This window comes from Garra rufa, chromosome 23 (genome assembly GCF_049309525.1).
Source record: "Garra rufa chromosome 23, GarRuf1.0, whole genome shotgun sequence".
In the NCBI taxonomy this organism is placed as follows: Eukaryota; Metazoa; Chordata; class Actinopteri; order Cypriniformes; family Cyprinidae; genus Garra; species Garra rufa.
Window position 1 is genome coordinate 24,700,338 of NC_133383.1, and position 19,405 is coordinate 24,719,742.

A 19,405-nucleotide genomic window follows, 5' to 3' on the forward strand; every position below is an offset into this window, starting at 1 on the left:
CCTTATACACGTGATTGTGCAAAACATAACTTGTGCACACGATTTCAAACGTTTTCATGTACACTACCAGTCAAACGTTTTTGAACAGTAAGATTTTTAATGTTTTTTTTTATCCAAAGTACAGCAAAATAGTACAATTTTGAAATATTTTTACTATTTATATATTTTAAAATGTAATTCATTTCTGTGATCAAAGCTACATTTTCAGCATCATTACTTCAGTCTCCAGTGTCACGTGATCCTTACAGAAATCATTCTAATATGCTCATTTGCTGTTTAAGAAACATTCTTTTTTGTTGTTATTAATATTATTATCATTATTTAAAACAGTTGAGTACTTTTTTTTCAGGATTCTTTGGTGAAAAGAAAGATCCAAAGATCAGCATTTTTTCTGAAATAAAAAGCATGTTTTATATTATACGCTATACCATTTAAAATGGTAGAGTCAGTAGAAATGATAGAAACTAATACTTTTATTTAGCAAGGATGCTTTAAATTGATCAAAAGTGATTATAAAGACGTGTACTGTTACAAAAGATTTCTATTTCAGATAAATGCTTTCTATTTATCAGAGAAACCTGAAAAAAATCAGCTGTTTTAAACCATTTTTGAGCAGCAAATCAGAATATTAAAATAATTTCTGAAGGATTGTGTGACTGGAGTAATGATGCTAAAAATTCAGCTTTGAAATCACAGGAATAAATGACATTTTGAAATGTATTCAAAGAGAAAACAGTTATTTTAAATAGTACAAATATTTCAAACTTTTACAGTTTCTGCTCTACTTTAGATCAAATAAATGCAGGCTTGGTGAGCAGAAGAGACTTCTTTAAAAATCATGAAAAATCTTATGGTTACATGTTCGAAGTACAATTATACTTTATTAACTGCTTATTCCAAAATGCAATCTAGGGACAGTTGCCACCTATACCTATATGCATCACATATCATCATTAAATTATCATCAGTGTATACTATTATTATTACATTATCAATGTGCGAACATATTTGTCTCTAAATAGCATAAGACACTTAATCTGTAATGAATGAATGAGAAAATCAATCACACACACACACACACGGGAAGTAAATCTAAGGACATTTTCCAACTGAAAATTGGCTAAAGCTTAATAGATTGACAGTGGTTATGACATAATGTTAAAGTCTTTTTAAATTAATGCAGTGACTCACTGACAAGGCAGCTTTTAGTGATGAGTTTGCGAGCAGAGTCCCTTAGGGAAAAGGATTTTCTTAGTCAGGAAATGGGATATTATGTTACCTATGAGTGTACTAAACCTTAATTCAGCAACTAATCTTAACATCAGTCACCCCACATAAAATGCCTGAGTATATAAATGCATGTGAATAAAACATGCATCTTAACTGTTTAGATGTTTAGTCTGCTTTGGCAAAAAAAATGTCCACTTTGTGGTTTCAGCGGTTAGATGTGTATGAATACAGGAGGTTGTTATGTCATATGTGCTGGTGTTTCTATAAACTCAAACATCCTGGAAACCATTTGGCTGCCATTCATTGATAGCTCTCTTGTGTAAATGCTGAGCTCTCTATTTTAGATGCTGAATTAATGTGGATAGATGTTTCTGTAATGCAGTAGACATACATGCCTTTGAAGGCATCATTAATGTCAGTATGATCGGTGTCAGTTATAGGTATAATCTATAATTGGCAGTTTGAGATGAGTAATGGAAAAGGTAAACTTAAATGAAATTTTCAGGTTACATCTTTTGTTTGTGTTTAATTCTCTCGCAGGTGAAAGTTCAGCCATGGTGGTCTCTTTCGCATTGTGTATCTTCAGCCTTTTGGCTTTTGCTCTGGGTCAGTCTGAATCCCAGCAACCCAAGATTCAACTCCGCCTGGCGGGTGACAAACGCAAGAATTATGAGGGTCGTCTTGAGGTCTTCTACAACAACGAGTGGGGGACTATCTGTGATGATGACTTCTCAATTGAAGCCGCCCAAGTTGCATGCAGGGAGCTTGGCTTCCTAGGTGCTGTGGCTTGGTCCCCATCTGCAAAGTTTGGACAAGGAGAAGGTAGGCAAAACACTTACGGTCCACTGAAAGATCCATATATTGTTGGATTACATTACTAATCCATTATGTTTTAGTCATTAGCGGTAATCAGACAGTCGACAAAGTATGGAAACAAAATTCAAAGTCAAAAGCAGACGTAATCTCATCTCTGTCTCTTTACTATAGAAACATGATGATTTGTCTCAATAAATCTGTCTAGCGATTGTAAATCAGTGGGTGGTTATGATTGAGCCCTATGGGAGGAATAACCACTGGTCTCCCACTCTTATTCCACTTTCCACCGAGTAAGCAAATTCACATGCAGTGTGTAATGCATAGCGAAGGAAAATTCTGGAAGGGTTCATATTTGATAACTTTACATTGAATCAAAGGAATTCAAGCCAGGCTAGAGTGGTTTAAGATGGTTTACCAAGGAGGTTTTGCTGTGCCAGTGCCACAAGCAGGAATAATTCACCCAAATTAGAAAACGCTGTCTTCAGTTACTTCAAAGATACGAAACTCGGAAAATAAAATACTGATACGATGACCACAGCTACTGAAAGAGCTTACAGGTGGTGATGGATATAAGCGAAGGCTCAAACCAAATGCGGTACCATCGATTTTCCCCACAAAGAGTCTAAACACCCCCAGATATCAAGAGAAATCCGAGCTTTGTCATGTTTACACCCTAGCATTTCTTGTTTCTGCCGTTCGTAAGCTCTTTCAGTAGCTGTGGTCTACTAAAAGCATCAAAGGCATCAGGGCTAAAGTGAATAGAACAAAGACGCAGGTCTTTAGGAAGTTTTATTCGACCACAGGCATTTTCCTTTGACTACAAAATTTCAACCAAACACCGCACAATGTGGCATCTTATCTGTGTTTTATTTTCCAAGTTGTGATGTGGCAAAAAAGCAACAGGTAGTGTCAGTAGCTCATTGGGTTGCACTGAAACACAACCCTAGGGTTTTCAAACTAAAACGGGGTCTACAGCGTTTTCGAGGGTCAAAAATACTGGAGTAATGTTATGTGTTTCAGTGTTAATTTTGTTGATAAATAATTAAAAAAAATTTTTTTACACAGATGAAAATTAGACAATAATGAATTAAAACAAGTTTTGAATGACAAAACTATGACGAAAATCTACTGACAAATAAAAACGGGACAACAATGTTTTGAAAGAGATTCATTCAGAAGGAATCTGCTGCATGGTATACAGGTTAGATGTGCTCATTTGAACTATATCATAGACATAAGTTAATGTACCCATGCTGCACGTCTCATAAAATGTAAAAAAAAAGTCTATATCTGGGAGTAAGAGAAGGGCATATGGATAAATTTAACGACGCAAGAGAGAACTCGCACACAAAGAGAAATACACACAAATTGATGTTGAATTGTCAGTTTTGACAAGTATTCACTTAAACACACTTGGTTACATCTTAGGTGAATGTAAACAGATGGGGGAATATCAGACGTGTATCAGCACATAGTGTCCGTCCAATTGGTTTTAAAGGGACAGCAGCCTAATTTAATTGCTATTGTCCGTGGCATTGATGTTAATCAAGCAACAAAAGAAAGACAGAACATCACTCACTGCTCTTGACTGAATCACTTTAGTAGCCCTAATAAAGATGAATCGTTCACATTGTTTCAATTTTAACATAAAGGCAGCAGTTAAATCTGTGCCTGTCATGATAAAACCTTAATATCAAACCTATTTAATGAGTTTCTACTGTAGATTTAGTCGACTAAAATCTTATGATATTTAGTCGACTAAAACTAATCAGAACTAAAATATGACTAAAATTAAATGGCATTAAATAGTCAAAATGACTATGACTAAATCAACATTTGCTGCCAAAATGTGTTTTAAAATGAAAACACACTAGTGTAAAAGTAGCGTAAGAAGCTTGGTCGTGACACCAACCAACCATCCGAAACACAACATCTGCTGGTGATTGACAAAACAAACAATTGTTCTTTGTTCCTCAGGACGCATTTGGCTGGACAACGTCCATTGCACAGGAAGAGAGAAATCTTTAGTCGACTGCCCCTCGAATGGCTTAGGGGTGTCCGACTGCCGACACAGCGAGGATGTGGGGGTGATTTGCAATCAGAAGCGCATCCCTGGCCACAGGTTCATCAATACCATGAGCAACGACATTGAGGTACGTCAACTCTCTAACCTAACTGAGGTTGACAGTGCTTAGTCACTTCAGATTTTACAGAAATGCAGTGCAGATGTGAGTTAAACCAAGCTTAAGGGTCTGCTGGTGGTAATTAGAATTAAGAAAAACCAGGCCTTTGAAACGACTTGAAGTTGAAGGGTTCAAAAAAATATCAATCTGCTCCAGAAAACCACACTGTTTCATCAAAACCATAGTGTTTCCCATCAGAGGAGCCAAGAGCCTCCTTCAAAATGACCATGTATCTTTGTCATATCCAGAAATTCAGTTTTGAGCGGAGGTTCTGCGCTTTCTTCCTTCTTGGTGAACATTCCCAGTCACTTTATCTCTTGGATAAAAGGAAGTGAAGGTCTGTTACCACAGGCCACACATTCCTCTCTAAAGTTTGCTGCTCTAGAATAGTTTATTAGCGTTCAATTCGGCTTTTATGACGTGCCAGCTGTCTACACACACCCCTACGTCCTTTGATGCAAAGGTCTGTTGCCAGAATCACTTTTTAACCGATATTTGCCGTGTTACTCTGGCAACCAAGGTAAGCAGGTTTAAAGAAGGATCTTTGAGAGTAATCAAAGAGCCCATGGTGTGCTTTTCCATTTCCACGACCCCAACATTTAATGGCTTTACCACATTGCACGTCTCTCCCCCGATCCTTCCTGTCCCCGAGACGCTCCTCCACTCCTCTGATGCCTTCTTTGGGAATTGCTGACTAATGGAAGGAATGATTTCAAAACGTGAAACGTGAATTCTTTAATTGTAAAAAACGAAAAGAGTTTTTTCCGGCCTGGTATGGGAAAAATACCAGCCACCAGGTTCAACTTCCTATGATGTCAGAAGTCAGGCGACAGCCTGTGAATGAATGTGAGAAGTTGTTTGCTATTGCTAGGTGTAATCGTGACTTTTCGCAAGATCACATACCAGAAATCCGAGACACAGGCGCTCCTCTGTGAAGCTCGTATGAGGTTAACTAAATTGAGAAAGACACCCAGATTCCTCAGGCTTCCTTCCAGCGCCAGTGTTTTTATAAGCAAGAGTCTATCTTTGTGTGTATTTTTCCCTCATCAATGGACAATTTGATGTTAGAAATAACAAAAGGCGGCTGAAACTGGCAGCCAAACAGTGCTTAGCGCATCATGAGCGGTGGATTACGAAACCCTTCCACAAATATTGTCCTTTGCCAAAACTGCAAAACACTTTGACACTTTTTCAGTCATATACATATAAAAAAAACAGTTTTAATGTCTATTTGCCTGCTTTTATTTACCTTTCCTGGGTGTCAGCGCAGCTAGCCAGTGTGTGCTCCACCCAGCAAACATTACCTCTTAAAGACCTTCTTTAAAGATGTAGGAGAAGATGACAGATACTGCAGTTTTGCTGCTATGATCATACTAGCTTATTATTGAAGTGTAAAGAACACTACTTTACCCTGAAAACATGTAGTGTTTAGTGCGAACATTAGCGTTATTTTAAGAGCTGTAAATGCAGTGCAGCGGCTATATTTGATTAACTGGGATTAATGGCTTGTGAAACAGTTTAGACAAGTCATTCAAAGACTGTTTAGCTGGATGACCTCTAGCAAAAAGTTGTTTCCACTAAAGCAGAGATGTTTTCACATTCACATTTTTGTGTTGGCTGAAATTCTTCCCTAAACAACCTAGCAACCAAACAAAAGAGCCTAGAAAATGCTGAGCGACATGCTAACAATCACATTAAATCATGAAAGCACCGCAACTGTTTATATTACTTTCCTTTTCACAGTTTCCCCACTATATTATCTGCCTCTGAAACATTAACTAAGTTTTAAACATACGTTTATACTTATAATTGGCCACACGCAGCTGGACACGAATTAAGTGTCTAAACTAATAAGATTAGCAAAAGACAGGCTCTCAGAGAAGACAGCAGAGATATATCAATAAGTGAACGGTTTGTTTTGTATTCATGTAAACAATCAGTGGAACACAAGAACAGCTTATCGTAATCAAATGAATCACCACCACCACGCATGGAAACAATCGAAGAGTGCTTACCAAAGGTTCAGAGCACTTTGGTTGGTTTGAGTTCAAGAAAATGTTGCAATTAATCAGCTAACGAGCATGTCATTTATTTACATGTTTATCTATAGCAGATGCTTTCTTACCAACACAACTTTATATTCTTGGCATGTACAGGACATGCAGATGAGAATACGCAGTTTGTTAAGATATAACACGACCTGAGCAGATGTTTAGCAGTCCTCAGGATTGAACTCTAGAACATTGTAAGGTCATGTTCATGAGGCAAAACGACAAGGCAGAGGAAGACAAAATGCTTTTAGCGATTGGTACTCTGCTTGTCACGGTGATTGATTGGAATGTATATATTCACCTCGAGCCAAAGCATGCTCTTAAGTCAACAAGGCAGTGTCGGTTTCAACAGAATACACCAGTATTGAACCTACAAGCTAAATGTAGCCTGAAGAGGTCAAAGGTCAGGACTTTCCACCAGTCGTAGAGGTGTTGGCTTTCTCTCACATTCCACTTGCAACAAGAGTAGGATGCTTTGTGATTTCTAGACAAAGAAAGCTGTTAGATTCAAAACCAAGAACTTAAAAGGAGGGGAGGTCAGATGTGAGGTTGGGATGCCTTCAAAAAAAATGTTGATAGCTGATAGCTCCCTAATGAAAATTAACCATGGTTTTACTACAAATAAAACCCAAAAACCATGGTTTTGATAGATTAACCATAGTTTAACCATAGTGTTTGTAGCAAAACTGTGGTTATACAATAATCAAATATATGCCAAAACTACACTTTTGCTACAATAAAACCATGGTTAATTTTTGCAAGGGGTATCTTGAGAACTAGAATCTGAGTGTTTATTAGGCGGTCAGAAAATTTAGACACTCATCTTGAAAGCTCTCTGCCAGTTGTGTGAGTTTGGGACTGCCTGTTTGTCCAAACAACAGAGAGCAGGGGTTGATTTTTGGAAAAAGTTGTTATCTTGGCAAATAAATTTACAGTTATGCATCTAGCAGACACTTTTATCCAAAGCGACTTACAAATGAGGACAATAGAATAAATCAAATCAACAAAAGAGCAACGATATGTAGTACCACTAGTGTCAACGAAATTGCTAGCAGAACCTGTAAAAGCTTCTGCTAGGGCACTGTGATTTCCGCGATGTGGAAAACGTGGACAGAATCGCGGAATCCAGTCATAAAAACAAATCAAAACGTGATATGGATTTGTCTCTGTAAATATTAAGCTGCAAAAATACATGCGGCATGTTCTGTGTGTCTTTGTGTGAATGAATGGTGCAGGCACGTGTGTGATGCTCGTGGAATATTTTTAGCTTCTGCCACCTCAAAATATGAGTACATGAACATATAAACAATCTCTAGAACTGCACTGTCACTTCATGAGCCTTTTACCATTTATTTTGAGAAAAAAAAACATTGTCATATACAAACAAAAACTTCAAAGCAACCTGTCAAAATAAAAGTTTAGTTTAACTTGAAGAAACTGTGACAGAAATATATTGCATAAAGTAATGATAGTAGTACTATTTTTTTAAATAAAATAAATTAATTAGAGTTGCTTTTAATTATTAAAATTTAAAGAAACCATTACTATAATGGAATTATTATTATAAACCAAATTATAATGGAACCCAGAAAATTTATAATTTGTTAAAAATAAATCATTAATGTAAAAATAGAAAAATGTATTGTTTTATAGAACAATTTAAATAGAAAAAAATTGGAATCCAGAAAAATTAAAATCGAAAAAAAGAAATTTGGGGAAAAAACTGTGTAAAAATCCTTATGTATTCACAGTGAAAATAAAATGGTTTCGGATTTGGAATCAATTCCAAATAAGTCAAAACCACCCGTGTAAGTGATTGGTTGTCGGGACACCGTTCAAATATACAATTTAGCCACAGAATATTGTCAAGTCAGACTCAAGATCTCTTGCTGCATTGACTTTTAAGTACATTCAGATATATTGCAGCCATAAAAGGATAGTTCACTCACAAAATAAAATTCTGTCATTAATTACTCACCCTCATGTCCAAACCAGTAAGACCCTTGTTCATCTTTGGAACACAAATTAAGATATTTTTGATGAAATCTGAGAACTTTCTGTCCCTGCATAGACGGCAACACAACTGACATATTCAAGGCTCAAAAAGGTAGTAAAGACATTGTTAAAATCAACCTTAATTTTATGAAGTTACGAGAATACTTTTTGTGTGCAAAGAAAACAAAAATAATGTATTTTAAAATATTTCGTCTTCTGTGTCAGTCTTCGACATGCGTTCATGACAGTACCATGACGTATGCATCATGAAATAAAGTTGATATTTTTGTTTTCTTGGCCAAAAAGTATTCGTGTAGCTTCATAAAATTATGGTTAAACCACTGATGTCACATGGACTGTCTATGCAGGGTCAGAAAGCTCTCGGATTTCATCAAACATATCTTAATTTGTGTTCCGAAGATGAACGAAGGTCTTGTGGGTTTGGAACAACATGAGTAATTAATGACAGAATTGTAATTTTTGGGTAAACTATCAATTGATGACTCATTCGAAGCCAAGACTTGTTTTGACTAGTGTCTTTGTCTGCAAGGTGTTTAGAACTGGTATTGAATTATGGAAGACCACCCTTTTGGCAAGAATCTCCAGGGTTGGACATAAATATCCCGGAGATGCTCTGTGGAATGTGAGTTCAGGGCTCACATAATGCTTGAGCATTTCCTTGGAACCATTACATTTACATTTATTCACTTAGCAGATGCTTTTATCCAAAGTGAGTTCACCATCCCTTTCTCCCTTTCTTTTTTTCTTCACGCACGTTGCAAGTGGTGCCCTGACACAAAGATGACCCTGCAGACGAAAGCCTGTCTAAAAATGCCATTCCTCACAGTCACTTATAGACAGATTGGCTTTGGAGTGGTGGTGTGAATATGAGTTGTGTTTGAGAGTGACGACACACTTCCTGAGTGTGAAGAAACTTCCTGCTTTTTTTGGGGGGGCGGGTGGGAATGATACATATGTTCAGCTTTGTAAAGGTGGAGAGAATCCAGATGTTTTCCGTGTAGTCTCTTTTTTTGAATTACTTATGCAAGCAATATACCAGCTGGGTCCTTTCATCCCTCATGGTTTCCCTCGTTATCCTTCACTTCCTCAAAAAGTGCCTAAAATTCATCTGTTCCCTCGAACGCTCCTCAAAACCACAAACCTGCACAATCAACAAGCGTTTTCACTCCGAGCCTCTGGAACAGGCACGTGGAGGACCAACGTGAAACACGAGGCAGGAAGTGAATAAGAGGGGAGATTTTGACTGCACGGTTGTACCAGACACCGTCACCTCTCCCTCGCCCACCTCGAAAAGCACTACGGAGGAATATTAACGGCATGTAAATATTTTGATATCTGGATTCCATGAACGTGAAAAGGTGGTTCTGTCCCAGCTGGCACCTCAGCAACTGAGGAATGTCTGGACTACGAGGGGCTTCCTCCCCCTTGAGAAGTCTCGCTGCTACCGTTTCCATCGCTCACACTTGGACCCATCACTCTTAAATGCAGTCAGATGTGGAAATGGTTTCTCACTTATATGAATGACTGAGTGCGTATGTCTTGGACATACTGGTCTATATGAGCTGACAGACAGCATATACAGTCTCAAAGACCTCTTTGTCAGGTCTTAATCCACACGTCATGCAGTAAAGGTGATGCGATAGAATGAAAGATGACGTCTGTTTACACCTTTAGATTAGTAACCGTGGTTTAATCCTATAAACATCTTAAAAATGTAGTGCTGTAGTGACATATTGCAGAATAGCACAAAACAGTCATTCATGAATTCAAATTTGATTTTAATCCTAAGTGTTTTGTTACATTTGATATATGATTCTTCTCCACTTTAAAACAAGTTATTTAATACAGCATTAAATAAACATTAATAAACATCTGAAAGTATGTTTAAAAAAAAGAGTATAAGAGTACAATTTACCGAAATCCGTATCCCGTTTCATGTATTCACTTAATCAGTGTTTCAACCACAGAATGACGTCAGTATAACATCTTGTAAACAGCATGTCACATAACATCAGGTTTACCTCTGAAAAAAATTTATTTGACCATATACATTAGTCAGCTAGAAAAATTAACTCTAGAGAGGAACATTTTGCTGAAAATATGTACCATATAACATATTTAGGGCTTCAAGCACGTAGTGCTGAAACCCTATTGTAATTGTTAGAATGGTCACGGAGCAGCGATCTCCACGCAAAACTGATCGTGCAGACCAAACCGTAAGTCGTAGAGACTTGAAACTTGAAGGGATTTTAGTACTGGCGTCAACGTGACCAAGGCTTACCCCAATTGGCCTGATGGGGGCGCTACAGTGATCGAAAGTATGAAATCGCTCATAACTCCTAAACCATCAGTCACAGGCTCAAGTGTCTTATGTCGTTGGCCAGCCTCAGATTTGATTTTGACCCTGGCAAAATTTTTTGCAAAACCTACTTTTGTGAACTAGTCCTAGGTTTTTCACCCAATCGGAACCAAACCAGTGCAGAACAATTCTGTGGAGAGTAAATAATAATTATAAAAAAAAAAAAAAAATCAAACTTTCGACTCACTGTCACAAAGGGATGCCACTTTTAGTAAAATGCCTATAACTCCTGAATGAAATGAGTTATCTTCGCCAAACTCAGAACACTTATGTAAGAGCTCAATCTGAGCTTGCAGGACAAAAATCTGACAAGGTTAATGGAGGCCAATCAGAATGAAACTCGCTGGGCCTGTTTGACTCACAGCACCAAAGGTCTGAGGGAAATTTGAAAGAAATCGGTCACTGGGGGTAAAAGATTGTATGTCGCACAGTTTTTCGCACATACGCACAATATTCCTATTATATGATAGAACTCCTCATTCCAGACAACTTTGCCTCTAGAACCACTCCTGTCAATCAAATTGTTTGTTAAATGATTGACAAGATGTAAAAAAAAAACCCTGTCTTTTGCAAACCTAGGTTTTTTGCTCAATCTACCCTTGGGGAAACTATAACGGGGATGTTTAGAAAAGGGGCCTGTCTGAATTTACCCAAAATCCTATAAAGCCTAAAGGAACACTCAAAACTTCACAAACCTGGTGAGCACATGCTCAGGTGATTCTAAACAAGCATGCAAAGTTTTAAGAAGATCGGACCACAGCTGCCACTTTAACAGTCATAAACGTTACAAAACATAATATTTCTATGGTAAATTACCTGTATTTGCAAAAGAAGGTACGTAATGTCTTTTTTTTCATATGTGCTTAAATGCCTTAAAGCACTTGAACCCCGGTAATACCTGCTTGCAGCTATATTAATTATACTTTTTTAATGTTCTTCAATGTTTAATTCTTGTTTGAATAAATCCATCAAGTTTTAATGACAGCCACCATTTAAATGTTTATATTTCAATAAACAAATTGGAGTATAAATATAATTAGGTATTAGTTAGTTTTAACCTTCAATATTATAGTAATGTAATACCAACTGACTCTCATGTATGTTTTACAGCATTAGTTTAGAAACATTTTTCCTTGAAAATGTGTACTGTACCTTATATATATATATATATATATATATATATATATATATATATATATTCAAAATAACTGTCAAATTGTGAAATTTGTGCTAAAACCCAACCCTAGTATTTCATGGTTAAGTGAACTCAATAGGGTCAGTTTTCTTTTGCATCCCTAGGAATTCGTCCAGAACAAAACCTTGGATTTAAAGTCTTGATGGCTCCTGTTGAACTTTATTAGTCAGGTAGATTATAACATTGCCTTCATTGTTGGTCACTGCATGTCGAGTCTTGGACCAGACATTCTTCAAGCATCACAATGCACAAATTGTTCAAGTATTATGTACAGAGAACATTCTCTGTTCCCTACCTAATATTTTATCCCTTAAAGAGTGCTTTATGTAACACTCAACACCTGTATGGCATTTTGATCGGTTAAGCCTACAATGTTTATCTTTTCACTTTTGATTAATTTAAAGCTAGTAAAGGGTTTTATATATAAATATGAGGATTTGTTACAATTCCAGGTGTATTTTCCATCAGTAAGCTCAAATGTACCTGTGCCATCATAGTACACCAACCTCCGAAGTTCTTATGTGGCCAAAACCTGAGACTGATCAAACAGGGCGTCTCTTTGGTATAAAAATATGCAGAGGAAGGTGTCTAGTCTGGTTTCAATAGGCGGAGGTCATGCTATCAGGCAACAGGCGTAGGCTCTTCCTCACATCTGGCTGGATGAGCCCGGCTCACAGCTTTACACCCTCAGCTTCAACACTCAGCTCTTTGGTTTCCTCCAGACTTCCAGTGATTAAGCAAACAGTGACACATCTGACTCAAGAGCCCACTTCAACCTTACCCAACCCATCAGTTTGGACTTTATATAGTAATATTTACATTAAACTCAGTTCTGCTCACTCTGCGTCTAGAGCATTTAGGTCCATGTGAGGCTGCCACATTCCTTTGGCTTCATCCCGTTGGCCAACTTTCTCTCTCATGCTCACACATGCACATTAACACATGCCAAAATTAAATTAGAAGCCGCAGTCTTATGTTTACCGTGGTCAGTTGAAACACGTCCGGTAACCGCCTCCCCGTTAATAGTACAGCGTTGCTGGGTTTACAGATCTAAAACATTCCTTTCAGTTGATATCATGGCAAACAGCCCTCGTGAGGGCACATGTGAGGGTACTTTTTGGAGCTAACAAAGATGCTTTTGAATTTTATAACACTTAATGTTCCTCCAAGCTATAAGTTTCCTGTAGCTTAATGGACTGGATGACAGATTCATGTGTTACTGTAACGAAAGTTCATGAACTCTTCCAAATCTAGGATGACCACCACGGTTGAGAATGTTTAGAGAGATACTGAAGTGAGGTTTTTGGTCAAATTCCAACTTTAGCATTGTCTTACAAACTGTCTGGTCAGCCTTGTCAAATGTGAGTCATGACATATCTGGCTCCTCAGTTTGGTCCTCAGATTCCACTCTGAAGGCACTCTTCTGATTAAACCAGTGACTGGAACAAATCCAGAACTTTTCCTGAGTAATTTATTGCTACTTGAGGAAGTGACCTGATTAAATGATCCATTCTGGGAAAACTGTGGGAATTCCGATAAAGTGCTCTTTTGTTTCTTCCTCCCCAGACTCTTGAAGAACGGGTGGAAGAAATCCGTATAAGACCCATTTCATCCCACCTCAAGCGCGTACCCGTCACAGAAGGCTATGTGGAGATTAAGGAACGGGGGAAATGGAGGCAGATCTGCGATGAGGAGTGGACCCCTTTAAACAGCCGAGTCGTCTGTGGAATGTACGGATTCCCCAAAGAGAAGAACTACAACAACAAAGTCTACAAGTAAGGAAAAGTCCCACTGTTTAGCTTTGTATGACAAACAGCCATGAGTCAAAAATGACAAAATAAGATACATTTTCAGGCTTTTCTGATTAGAATGCCATTATAATGAAGAAAAACAGACAAGACACAAAGCAGACACACACACATAGAGATTTTAGGGTTTCCCCAAAAGTAGCATTAACTTTCTAAAGTTTAAAGTTACCATGCAAACATGCAACAAGAGTTATTTAGTCCTCAGATGTGTGTGAACGCCTCCTCAAGTGAATCATGGCCAGATTGTTTCCCAACATAATTCTTGGCCATTTTCCATCCAGCAGGGAACATTGTGTTTCCCCTTCAACTCTGCTAAGGACATTTTATTGTAAAACTGCCTATAAATTATCATTTTAGGGTGTTTCAACCACATTTGTACATTGAAACACACAAAAGTTCATAGCCAATGTCTATATTTTTGTATACGTTCATAAAAATAAAACATTCCAGGAAATGTTTTTTTTTTTTTTTTTTTCTCAGATGTATTCATGGGTTTATTTCTAAACTAAGCAACGTACTAAAGAAAGTAATGCCTGGTGATATTTAAAGATGAGGTTTGTCCACGTTTGTTTGTTTGCTGGAACATTATACAAAGGTCCAGTTTTTAAGCCACCAGCCACGTGACCTTACTTTTCCTCAGTGGCAGTCTATTTATTTCAAGTCAGGGCCTTTAATTTTACTCATGCCATTGAGAAACACAATTTTGTAATGAGTAGGACATCACAAATGACAGTGCCTTAATATCAGTCAATGTTTCATGTAATGCTATTGAGATATAGCAAGGGAACTTGGGTATTAAGACTTGTATGGCTTAATATGACTTGAATGATGTAGTAGAAAACCCATAAATGATCCACATCATTTAATACATATTTTGGACTATTTGGACATGTTATTTCGAAGACGTGAAATGGTTGCACTCTGTGAGCTACTGGCGCTATCTATTGCTATTTTTACTAAAAAATAAAAAATAGCAATAGATAGCGCCAGTAGCTCACAGAGTGCAACCATTTCACGTCTTCGAAATAACATGGAATAACATGGAAAATAAAATATTGATACGATGACCACAGCTACTGGTGGTGATGGATATAAGCGTAGGCTTAAACCAAATGCCATACCATTGACTTTTCCCCACAAGGAGTCTAAACGACCCCGGATATCAAGTAAAATCCATTCTGAGAAACTCCTTTAATGGCTGCGGCATCCTGACAAGCGTCGACATGTGTACATCCTGCCAGGATGGCATCTAGCGTTTCTTGTTTCTGCTGTTTGTAAGCTCTTTCAGTAGCTGTGGTCTACTAAAAGCCTCAAGGGCATCAGGGCTGAAGTGGAGAGAACAAAGATGAGGGTCTTTAGGAAATTTGATTCATCCGCAGGCATCTTCCCATTCTTTTCTCCTGTTTTTATCGCTAGGAAAGCAGTGAAGACTTACATTGGTTTTCTTTTTGCCCTTCGACTGAAAATTAAAACCAAACCCGCACAAAGTGGCATTGTATCAGTATTTTATTTTCCGAGTTGTTGCGGTAAAAATAGCAACAGGTAGCGCCAGTAGCTCACGGAGTGCAACCGTTTCACATCATTGAAATAATGGTGCCCCCCATAGTCCAAAATATGAATTAAAAATTTACTTTTTTTAAATAATCTAAATATTTTGTAGGTTTTCTACTACATATTTTAGTAAGAGACATCATTTATGTTATATTAAGCCATACAAGTCTTAATACCCGGGATTCCCTTTAACACACTTGTATTGAACACAGAACATGCTGTACTCATTATACGAGCGTTTAATGATTTCCTAATCTGGAGGAAAGGAAAACCTGCATGGTTCACAGATTGTTTGAATCCAGATGTTTGGTGACCCTTGCTGAACTAGGATTTTCTCGGGACTCATGGGAAATGTCCTGTTTTCTTGGATTAGCACAGCATTACTGCCACAGGCAATGTCTGCTCTTTATAGTAATCATAACATGTCCCTCTGAATTATGATTGTGATATCCTCCTAAATATCTGAAATATATATTTAATTTCATAATTAATTATTTTGTCACACAACTGATCATTATCTGTGGCATTTTTGTGGTTTTACAGATCTCTGGCCATGCGTAAGAGAAAGAACTACTGGGCTTTCTCAGTGAACTGCACAGGAAATGAAGCCCACCTGTCCAGCTGTAGGCTGGGCAAATCCTTGGAGCCCAAGAAGAATGGCACATGTGGACGTGGCCTGCCTGTGGTGGTCAGCTGTGTGCCTGGAAGAGCTTTTGCCCCCTCACCCTCCATCGGCTACCGCAAGGCTTACAGACCAGAGGTTGGTAGCGTGGAATTAGCATTAGAGGCCTTACAATTCAAGTAGCTGTAATCACTATCACTACTTAGTCCCAAAATAAAGGGTGACGCTGAAATAAAAATAGTTTCAGCAGCAAAAGAAAAGTCAATGACAGTCTTTAAAAAAAAACACGTTCTAGTTAGCACTGGGCTCACAGACAAACAGACAGGTAATAGAAAATAGTAATTTATGGCATGTACAATCCACAGAGCACGAAGTTAACATTAGCTGACTCATGATTCAAAGGTAATAGCTACTAGTGCTTCTCACTAGTCTCAAAATAGCATTCATACGAATCTAAAGTACGAGCAGCAAAATAAAATGCACTTCTGTTTATCTTTCATAAGGTTTTCCAGTTAGCGTTAGGCTCACACAACTACTTGTTTGTACTGATGAACAAACCAAAATGTTGTACTATTTTATAGTATATTATGGTCTTTAACTTTGTAGAGAACATATCAAATATGGATAATGAGTCACTGCGATGAACAACATTCAGAAAATGAAGTTTGCATTAGCGACCTTATGCTACTAGTGCTGGAATAAAAATAGCTTTTTACACTGTCATCTGCAAGGAAAATTCATTTTGGACTGTCTTCCATCAGCTGTTCCCGGTTAGCACCCGGTTAGTTCACAGAATGCTTGTTTGTACTAATGCGCACGTGCAAATTAGTTTTCTATTTATTCATTCTTAATGTCTGTAGTGGGCTGAATGTTGAACGCTCAGATTACAGTCCCTCTCAGAGTTGATTTGTGGTTGTGGAACATTTGGCGAGTCTGTTTTCCCTCATCTATTGGCCGCTTTTGGATTTCTGGAAAGAATCGTTTCCTCTTCCATTGTTTTCCTGTGGATCATCATGTTCGTTCAGCTTGGATGTGATAGTGACACTTAAAAAGGCATGTAGTCTTGTAAATCACTTTTTTTTCCGAAGAACAGGGGATTACATAATATTCAAACACGGCCCCAGAGATCTAAAGTGAGTGTGTTTATACAAGGGATGGGAAAAAATTCATCCGAAAGTCTGAATCACCTGGATCAGATCCATTTACAGAGAAAAAGCTAGTTTGAACAAACACAGGTCACTGAAGGTATGGGATTGCTTATCCTGCTAATTACTTCTATGTCTAATTTCACAGCAACCCCTGGTTCGTCTGCGGGGAGGTGCAAAAATTGGTGAAGGGAGAGTGGAGGTGCTGAAGAATGGAGTTTGGGGAACCGTTTGTGATGATAACTGGAACCTGAGGGCCGCCACCGTCGTGTGTCGAGAGCTGGGTTTTGGGAGCGCCAAGGAGGCTCTTACTGGAGCGAAGTTAGGACAAGGTTGGTTTGATTATACCTCTATTATACCTGTAGTTCTAAACTCATGAATCATGAGAATAAATTTGGGCTGTCACGAGTACTCGATTTAAAAAAAAAAAATCCTCGATTGCATTTTGCCTGTGTCGAGTAATTTTATTACCACAAACAAAAAAAAAAACTCGTAAGAATAATCGACCGATTGCTCGATTACCAAAATAATCATTAGTGAAAGTCCTAAAATGAATCATTCAATAATCAATTCTTTGATTCCAAGGAATCAAGATTCATCTCTATCATGATTTCCAAACAACTATATGTCATACAAGAATCTTAAAGGGATAGTTCACCCGAAAATGAAAATTCTGTCATTATTACTCACCCTCATGTTGCTTCAAACCTGTAAGACCTTTGTTCATCTTTGGAGCACAAAATAAGGTATTTTTGACTAAATCCGAGAGCTTTCTGCATAGACAGCAATGCAACTACCACATTTAAGGCCCAGAAAGGTAGTAAGGACAACAATAAAATTGTCCATGTGACATCAGTGGTTCAACCGTAATGTTATGAAGCTACGAGAATACTTTTTGTGTGCAAAGAAAACAAAAATAATGACTTGAATCCTTGAATGTAGTAGTAACGCTGCTGTCAATGCAGGGTCAAAAAGCTCTCAGATTTCATCAAAAATATCTGAATTTGTGTTTGAGGTTGAACGAAGGTCTAACGTGTTTGGAACGACATGAAGGTGAGTAATCAATGACAGAGTCTTCATTTTTGGATGAACTGTTCCTTTAAGAGGGAAGTTTGAAGAGGGAAATTTGATTAATTCCATTGCCTCGCTTGATTTGTCTTACTAAAAAAACTTGCTGTTAATCGATTCATTTGGATAAATCAAAACTAGATCTGTTCAAAATTAAAATATGAATTTGCATTAATATTTCCAAAAAGTAAATAAACGGCTCTAACTGCAGGTCTATACTGAAAAAATGCTAAATGCAAATAATAAACTCCAACTAACCATATAATAATGCACAGCTTATATTTCACAACTGACTCTCAATTTTTTTATATCTACGTTTTGGAAAGAGATTAATGATGTTTACCTATTCATCAGGAAGCCACAAGCAGTCACACATTGCCCTTTTTGTAAAACAACAGCATCTATGGCAGCCTCTGGCATTCATCATGGTTCATGGATCACTGCCCTTTACTGAAGTGTCTTTGATCAGATGCATGAGAGGCAAAAAATTTTTGAACATTCTTTGGCAAGGAGAACGAAACATCTGTGCTCCAACTGCATGTGCAGATAGTTGCTCCTCAGCTGATATTTGGACAGGTTCTTACAGTAATGGATGTTCAAAATCTATTTTCAAAGGACTTGCAGAAAGATGACATTAACACTTGTCCTTTATTTTCCATGTTCACGTTTCACTGCAATCACACTGCAATTAAGATGATCATTTTGATAGTTAAATAAATATAGGAAACTCTATATAGGTAGAATATATTCAACAGGGAAAACTACATTTCCAGATGAGAACAATGCTTTCTTCTTTCTCCAAGAGGTTTGTTTTAGCACTGAGTCGAACTGGCTGTCAATCTTCAAATTCATTTCAGCCTTTAGCGATGAAAACTACTTTAAATCAGTCTCCAAGCTGTTTTGATTCACATTAAAATGCATTCTTACCCAACAAAGGTCCTTTTCTGGTATTTTAAGCCTTCTCATGTTTTTAAAAGTTGAGAGTAAGATCAACAATTCTTTGCTTATTCTAGTCTAAACAAATACTCTGTCTTACTCTGAAGTTGTCTTCCGATCACGTCAGATGACAGTAATCAAATAAACAAAACATTATAACATCTGTTTGATGTTTTGTTGAATTCCTTTTTGTAGGTCCAATATGTGCCTTTGAGCAAGTCACTTCACACAAGGTTACTTCAGAAATTGGCCATAAATATAATGTGTATTAAATATATTCAGATATTTTTAGGGCTCTAAATATATATTTTTTATTAAAATATGTCTCCATTTTAAGGGTTAACTTAAATTTTAGTAATCAAAAATAAATGTCTAATTGACACTCAAGCAATTTAATAACAATTTATTGTATGTCATCATTTACT

The 19,405-nt window shown here is 37.4% G+C and overlaps 1 protein-coding gene across 1 annotated transcript in view; it reads left to right on the plus strand.

Annotated features, from left to right (window-relative positions):
- loxl2a (lysyl oxidase-like 2a) overlaps window positions 1-19,405 on the plus strand; it is a 29,408-nt gene that overhangs the window by 374 nt on the left and 9,629 nt on the right. Inside the window, exons 2-6 of the mRNA XM_073829700.1 lie at window positions 1,771-2,052; window positions 4,024-4,199; window positions 13,417-13,625; window positions 15,753-15,969; window positions 17,125-17,308. Of these exons, the coding sequence (XP_073685801.1) occupies window positions 1,785-2,052; window positions 4,024-4,199; window positions 13,417-13,625; window positions 15,753-15,969; window positions 17,125-17,308 (1,054 nt within the window). The 5' untranslated portion in view covers window positions 1,771-1,784. The remainder of the gene's footprint in view (window positions 1-1,770; window positions 2,053-4,023; window positions 4,200-13,416; window positions 13,626-15,752; window positions 15,970-17,124; window positions 17,309-19,405) is intronic.